The sequence below is a fragment of the Drosophila subpulchrella genome, unplaced genomic scaffold (genome assembly GCF_014743375.2).
Source record: "Drosophila subpulchrella strain 33 F10 #4 breed RU33 unplaced genomic scaffold, RU_Dsub_v1.1 Primary Assembly Seq27, whole genome shotgun sequence".
Lineage (NCBI taxonomy): Eukaryota > Metazoa > Arthropoda > Insecta > Diptera > Drosophilidae > Drosophila > Drosophila subpulchrella.
This window is the reverse complement of record NW_023665559.1, coordinates 1208945-1217149: the sequence shown is the minus strand read 5'-3', so window position 1 is coordinate 1217149 and position 8205 is coordinate 1208945. Positions and strand designations below refer to the sequence as shown.

Genomic DNA, 8205 nt, shown 5'->3' with positions numbered 1-8205 from the left:
ACCTCATGATAGTAGGCTCAGGAGCATGATGGAAGCGAAGATCGGTCGTCCGTATGTAGGAGAGTGTGGTGGCCGTTTCCCTACTTGTGGCAGTGATTACCACTGCGGCAAGAGTCTTTGGAATGATTGTGGGCCAAAAAATGGAGCAGTACTTATGGATTATGTACATCCTGAAGGTGGTGGCAATTCCGCAGAGGATGGATCTTTTGGCAGACTCGGCATTGGTACCTCGCGTACGTCTGCAATCCAAGGCGGGATATTGAACCCAATATTCGGATGAATTATTCGAAGGAGGGACTTTTTATACGTGGTACAGAGCGGATAACTTGGAAGGTTCATGTGCTCCCGAAACTTACGCTGAATAGGTCAACATTGTGCGTGGAATTAAGTTGGATGGAACAAGCGTAGTAGTAGATCAACTGTTTCGATGCAACAAAGTGTGATGCCGATCAGTTGTGAGTTGTGAGCGCTTGTGGAATCTCGGAATCGATCAACCAAGCTCAAGACACTTAGGAATTTCACATATAAACAAGGACAGGGTCCCAATTCTCAATATTAATGCCGGAAATTTGTAAGGATGTTAAGCAACCTTGAATAGTGCGTTGAAGTTCCTTTAAGGCTGATTTAGACTCCTGTGCTATGGATTGCACTTTTAAGAGAGTTTTCAAGTGACTTTTCACCTGCAATGAGGTTCGCCACTAGTTTTTGAATTTAAGCGGAAAAATTTTTCAACGGGCGTTAGACTCGGTTTCTTTATGTACTCGTATATCGCCGTGAGAAGGTCCCGGAAAGTCGGCCAGCGACGATAATCGCCAGAGAAAACATCTGTGTCGATAGAAGGGAGCCGACAGCCAAAAGACGTGGAATTTTGGGAAGGAGTAACTGGATGGATTTCTTTCATGAGCTGCGCGGCAAACATTTCATAGACGTTTGGTAATACTTGTGTTTCAGTACGGTTTTGTACGCAATCGGAGAATATTTCATTTGCTGCCTTTACCGTTTGCCACAAGGAATTTAAATGATCGCGAAGGATTTTTCAGTCGGTTAAGGTTGGGGTAGGAGCACCTGGAGCGTCCACAGTGGCCTCAAAGTGGATCAGACAGTCAGCTGTGATCTCAAATTGGACTTAAGCGGATTTTGCTAATGATGTCATGACAGTAAATAATTTAAAATTTTAATTCAGAATTGAAAAAACGGAATCGGACTAGAAACTAATTGAAATTTAGGAACCAATCGAAGTCCGAAAAATATACGGTCACACTGTCGGATAGCATAATTCAATAACAATTTTTGAAAAGACTTTCGGACTTTAATTGTGTTTGTTTGGAAGGAACAGTTATTGTGAGCCCTTGATTCAGCCATAAGGATTCAGACAATATGTCATACAGAAAGTTAGTCGATATAGGGTTCGAAAAACTGGCTGGAAGTGGAATTTATCTGAAGCGGTTCAAGCCACCGTTGCTGCTGGGAAAAAAACTGAGGAAACTTTAGGAGAGGAAAATCCAAGGATTATGAAATCCGGCTTCGACTGGACCAAAAATGTTGAAGTGGGGGTGGCTTGATTGCTGAAAGAGAAGAAAGTCCCAAGAACGAAGGTATGTAAAACATGGGAGTATTTTCAGATTGTTGCGCGACGTGCGTGGGTGTTTATTGTTTCTCTTGGAAAATATAACTGCAGCCTAGCCCAACTAAAGCACTGCAGAGCGGAGCGAAGACTTAGGGGAGAGATGGAGAGCAGAGGGCAGTGCGAGCGAAGGATATGTAAACATCAGGAGAAAACTGCCGCTCGACACTGCCTCCAGAAATTAAACGCCCTTTTGGCGTGAGCAGTTATCATTGGTATGGCAAGCATAACGTTACTAATAAAGTGCCCAAATAAAATTGAGGACTCTTTATGTATTGCTTTTAAACTAAGTGAGTAATTTGCTTGGAAGGTTGTATAATACAAAAATACCTTTGTTCGGAGCAGATCGCCAGCGCCTAGTCATGCGCGCATAGGTGTACGACGGCACCTGCATAGCTCTCTGCTTATCTTTCGCCTTCTTTCTTATACCCATAAAGCTGTCGCTTATCTATTCAGCAACTACTTTGTAAGCCTGCATATGTCTATATGAAGATCTTGGAGCCAAGCTTTTTATACATTCACAGTCCGTCTGCCGCTCCGAATAAACGCTATACATTTTAATATAACCTATTCGTGCGTTATTAATTATAAATATAAGGGTGGCATATTTGTTGTCTTCCCCATAAACATTTGGTGACCCCGACGTGATAGCAGTTTTTATCGGAGTCTGCAACTCGGTCTCGCGATTGTTTAATATAGTTTAAACAAACGCTTTGTTTCGCTGTCGTTTTCGTGCATTCGGTCACAAACATACATACATACATACATATGTGCATATAAAAGTGCACAGCCGGCCGTTGGATTTTTTGTACATTTTGCGCTGTGAAAAACACCAAAACTGTGTTGTGCAAATAATTCTTAACAAAGTGAATTGCATTTAATCTTTGTTAATAGCGCATATTACATATATATATGTACATATAGCCATACATACATTCGTTTGCCAGTTACATAATCCGCTGTTGCTAGGCAGGCAATTTATCGACAAGAACAACAACAACCAAGATAAAGGTTCCGTTGCATCTCGGCGACGCTTGTTAACCTTCACGTTTTCGCGGCAAAGGGTATACGGTATTTTGTGCCTCTAACGCGGTCGGACATTTTATTTTATTTCATTTTCATTTCATTTTTTTCCATTCTCGTAATTGAAAAATGTCTGATACGGAAAACTCGGTTCGGGCTCAAAATGAATCCACAAGTGACGTCGACTACTACCGAGTCAAAGCCCAATCTATTTTGCGGCAAATGAGCTCGATGAAATGTTATTTAAACGCTGATGCGGTTAATCAGTTTGACGAAGCTGATTTGCTGGCGCGAATGGAATGGATCAATTCTTTAAACCAGGCATTTGATTCTGCGCAGACATCGTTGGAAAGACTGGATTTTGCAGAGATCTCAAGCGACCATCGGATTGAATTTGCTGAAGTCTTCATGGATGTGAAGGCGAAACTAAACCGAGGCTTGGCGGCTCATCGCAAGTCACAATTGCCGGCTTCAACCGCTGCAAATTCAACATCTATTGACATCACTAATAATGCGGATCTTTCTTTTCGATCTAGGAAGCCTCGGTTGCCAAATTTGGAAATTGCTCGTTTTCATGGATCCTACTCTGAGTGGCCGGATTTTCTTGCGACTTTCACTACGGTCATCGGAAATGATGATGAGCTAAGCGACATTGAAAAATTACAATATTTGCGTTCGAGTTTGGGCGGCGTGGCTCTGGAAACCATACGCTCGCTCGAACCCTCGAATGCGAATTTTAAAAAGGCTATGAATTTGCTGGTTAATCGATTTGATAATAAAGTTTTACACTTTCAGGCACATGTACAGGCAATATTCGGTTTAAAGGGTGTCGAGAAGGGATCTTCGAAGGGTCTTCGGGAGCTGAGCGATTGCATGAATTCGCATCTGCGAGCAATTCGAACCCTGGCCAATACGCAACAAATTTTGGATGGACTTTTAATTCACATCGTCACTCGGAAACTGGATCAGAGGACGCGGGAAAAATGGGAAGAGGATTTGTCAATCACTGAGCTGTCTACCTGGGATGCTATGGAATCGTTTTTGGAAAAGAGGTGCAGGATGATGGAAAACTTGGATCAAGCCTTGGTAACTCAAACACCAGGCCAGCAGGTGGGAAAAAACTTGCACAAATATAACCAAAATACACTTATTGCTTCTGCTACTAACTCAAATCATTTGACATGCCTATTTTGCGATGCACGGGATCATTATTTGCCAAAGTGTTCTCGATTTTTAAATTTGAGTCCGAATCTTCGATATAGAGAAGCAAAGAAGTTGCACCTCTGCCTCAACTGTTTGCGCAAGGGGCATAGTTTGCAGCAATGCAAGTCGACTCACTGCAAGTATTGTCGCATGAAGCATCATTCATTATTACACATGAACCATGACCCATCCGCAACATCAACCTCATTTTCATCTCCATCAGGCGATCCATCCTCGAGCTCTCAGCCATTACCATCTACTTCATCAGCATTAGTATCATGTTCGCATACATCATCGCATCCTGATCATCATATACCAAGCCCTCCACCCAAAACCTTAAATATTTTGCCGATCGACTACGTGTTGCTTCCAACTGCTATTATCTACGTTAGAAATAGAATTGGAGCATTCATGCCTTGCCGAGCAATTTTAGATTCGGCCTCCCAGCTAAACTTCATAACCTCTCGCTTAGCTAGCCAACTAAACTTGAATCATAGAAGATCGCAAACGTCGATTTCTGGGATAGGAGAATCTTCCATGATCTCTGATAAGACTGTCGATATTCTTGTGCAATCACGGGATGCAAGCTATCGTGCGGCATTCACAGCGGTTGTGACTCACAGTATTACTGATTATCAACCCCATTTCAATATAAATGCAACATCGTGGAGGATACCGCAAAACATTTCACTCGCTGACCCTAATTTCAATCAATCACAACGAATTGACCTTTTACTCGGCGCTGGGTTGTTTTTCGAAATAATTTCTATGGGACAAATTCATTTGGATAGGGCTTTGCCAACTCTTCAGAACACCAAGCTTGGTTGGATAGTCTCTGGAGGGTTATCATCGAACATGCCAACTCATAAGTCGGTTTTACAAGCCAGCATCAAGGACCCAGCTGATCATTCCGATGACACACTTTCCGCCATTGTAAAGCGATTTTGGGAAATTGAGGACTTCACTTCGTCTAAGCCATCTTTGTTGTCGGAAGACTTGCGATGTGAGCAACTTTTTACTGAAAATTGCATTCGACTTGGAAACGGCCAATACTCTGTTCGTCTCTTGACCACTTCCGGATTCGAATCTTTAGGTGATTCTTATTGCTTGGCTCGTCGTCGTTTCAAGAGTTTGGAAGCTAAATTAGATAGAAACCCAGCCCTGAAAGCACAGTATTCAGCATTTTTGAGGGAGTATATCGATCTAGGTCACATGTCTCTTGTAACTAAGGAACCGCCAGAAACACAATTCTTTTTGCCCCACCATTGCGTACATAAGCAGGAGAGCACGAGTACGAAGCTTCGTGTCGTTTTTGATGGATCTGCCAAAACAACTTCTGGTAGCTCTCTGAACGACTTACTTCTGGCAGGACCAACAATTCAACAAAAAATCTTTAATATACTGCTTCGCTTTCGATTTTTTAAAGTAGCCCTTTGTGGAGATATCTGCAAGATGTACCGTTGCGTGCGTGTTTCGTACCCGGATGATTTCTTGCAGTGCATCGTTTGGAGAGAAAGCTCCACGGAAGAGTTGAGTGTTTTTAAATTGAACACGGTGACTTATGGAACCAAGCCAGCTGCCTTCTTGGCTATAAGAGCCATGCATCAACTCGCTTACGATGAGGAGAAATCATTTCCTATTGGAGCAAAAATTGTTCGTAGAGATTTCTATGTGGATGATTTAATATCTGGTGGGGACTCAGTTGAGGAGGTGAGAGAAATTCGTCGTCAGGTGAGGGAACTACTGTCGCGAGGTCACTTTCCAATTCGGAAATGGTGTTCGAATGAGTCAGAAGCCCTGAAGGGAGAGTCTGAATGCGACAAGGAGCAGCTAATCAAATTTCACGATGGATCGGATGTCGCCAAGGCATTGGGACTAGTCTGGGATCCATCTTCTGATCATCTCCTATTTCATTTTTCTCAACTGCCAACCAATCAACGACCCACTAAGCGGGTTGCATTGTCGACGATTGCCAAATTCTATGATCCACTCGGTTTAATAACTCCTATTATCACAAAATCTAAGATTTTTCCGCAATCTCTATGGAGTGCGAACGTGGACTGGGATGATGCACTGCCAGAGCCCATTCTTTCGTCATGGGGGGAGTTGACCTCACAGTTATCGGTCGTACAGAACTTAAAATTCCCACGATTCGTACTGCAACCAAGGGCTTCCGTTGAGTTGTATGGATTCTGCGATGCTAGCATGTCAGCTTATGGAGCGTGTCTATACTTGCGATCGGAGACCAATGGAGAATCGAAAGTCCATCTGCTATGTGCCAAGTCAAGGGTAGCTCCATTGAAGGCCTTAACAATTCCAAGATTAGAACTTTCCGCAGCGCTTTTATTGGCTGAGCTAATCGTAAACGCCAAGGAAGCCATAGATTTCGATTGCACCTTTCATTGCTGGTCGGACTCGTCCATTGTGTTGGCGTGGATTCGGCAACCTCCGAGGGAGTTTAACGTTTTCGTATCAAACAGAATCGCGAAAATTCAGGAGATGACGAAAGGCATGTCCTGGCATCACGTTCCTACAAACTTGAACCCGGCAGACGTCGTATCGCGAGGATGTACCCCAAGAGAATTGTTGGAACATTCCCTTTGGGCTAACGGGCCTCCATTCCTTCTGCAAAGCTCGTCAAATTGGCCGTCCCTGCTGGACTCAGTAAAGGATCTTCCAGAGCGCCGTTCTGTGGCTCTAATTGGGGCCGTTTGCATAGACAGTTCATCAAACTGCAAATTCCTCAACTCTTTCGATAAGTTGCAGCGCGTATTTGCATACATTTATCGATTTATTTCAAATTGCAGAGCCAAATCTGCGCCGTTAAAAGGTCGACTTTCGGTGGAGGAGATCAACTCTGGAACTGTACTTCTTCTGAGGAGCATCCAACAGGTTAACTTGGCGAAGGAGTATGGATCTCTTAGCCAGGGCAAGCCGTTTCCACAGAAAAGCAAGCTGGTTTCGCTTAGACCTATACTCGGCTCCGATGGGTTACTTCGCGTGGGTGGAAGGCTTCAGAACGCAAACTTGGACTACGACACGAGGCATCCGATACTGTTGCCCAAGGATCATCCAGTCACCAAGGCGATCATCGTTTATTATCATGAGAAATATTTGCATGGAGGATCGCAGGCGCTGCTTGCCGCATTACGGCAAAGGTACTGGCCGATTGGAGGCCGCAAGTTCGTCGCCAGCGTTATCAACAAATGCGTCCGATGTTTCCGAATGAAGCCTGTTACTTGGGAGCACGTCATGGGTAGCCTTCCCGCAAATAGAGTGCAGCCTAATCCAGCGTTTCATACCACAGGAGTGGACTATTGTGGGCCATTCTATCATAAAGCAGAGGCCAGAAATAAGGCACCCCACAAGTGCTATATCGCCGTCTTTGTCTGTTTTTCCACGAAGGCTGCTCATTTGGAAGTGGTCCAGGATCTTACGACGGATTCTTTCATCGCAGCGCTGAGGAGATTCATCAGCCTTAGAGGCAGTCCGCGTACCATTTGGAGCGACAATGCTACAAACTTTGTCGGTGCAAAGAGAGAGCTTGCCGAGCTGAAAGAGCTCTTTTTGAGCGAGCAGCACACAGCATCGATATCTTCCGTCTGTTTAGCTGATGGGATCGATTGGAAGTTCATCCCTCCGCGTGCCCCGCACTTCGGTGGTTTATGGGAGGCCGCTGTGAAGTCAGCTAAATTTCACTTCTACAGAGTCGTCGGTGCATCCATTTTAGCCATCGATGAATTAAGAACTCTTGCATATGAGATTTCTGCCATCCTTAACTCCCGTCCACTCTGTCCAATTTCAGAAAATGCTGAAAGCCTTGAGGTGCTAACACCGGCGCATTTCCTGAAGGGTTCCAGCTACACTAAGTTTCCTGAGCCTGGCATTACTCATCTCCGCGAAGACCGCCTCAGCAGATGGCAGCGGGTTACCCAGATGCAGCAACATTTCTGGAAAAGGTGGAGCGGCGAGTATTTGTCCCTACTTCAAGAGAGGAGCAAGTGGCGCGTCGAAACGTCTAACATCAAGGTTGGACGCATAGTTTTGCTTAAGGAGGACAACGTCCCACCCTTGAGATGGCAGCTTGGGTGCATCCAAGAAGTCATACCCGGCGGGGACGGAGTCATCAGAGTAGCTATGGTCCGTACAGCTACGGGTCTGATCAAGAGAGCCGTCGCCAAGCTAGCCGTTCTGCCCATCGATTCCGAGATAGTTGGAACCTTACCTCTTCCAACGGGGGGAGTATGTTCGGAGCAGATCGCCAGCGCCTAGTCATGCGCGCATAGGTGTACGACGGCACCTGCATAGCTCTCTGCTTATCTTTCGCCTTCTTTCTTATACCCATAAAGCTGTCG

At 44.8% G+C, this 8205-nt stretch overlaps 1 protein-coding gene across 1 annotated transcript; it reads left to right on the top strand.

Annotated features, from left to right (window-relative positions):
• The first annotated feature begins 3678 nt into the window (after positions 1-3678).
• On the top strand, positions 3679-8205 carry LOC119559638. The gene is made up of 2 exons (XM_037872687.1): positions 3679-3733; positions 7656-8205. Exon 2 carries the CDS (start codon positions 7787-7789, stop codon positions 8120-8122), a length of 336 nt encoding a protein of 111 aa, XP_037728615.1. The 5' UTR covers positions 3679-3733; positions 7656-7786; the 3' UTR covers positions 8123-8205.

Coding starts and splice junctions, on each gene's coding strand:
- LOC119559638 (XM_037872687.1), top strand. CDS start 7,787: ATGCAGCAACATTTCTGGAAAAGGTGGAGCGGCGAGTATTTGTCCCTA.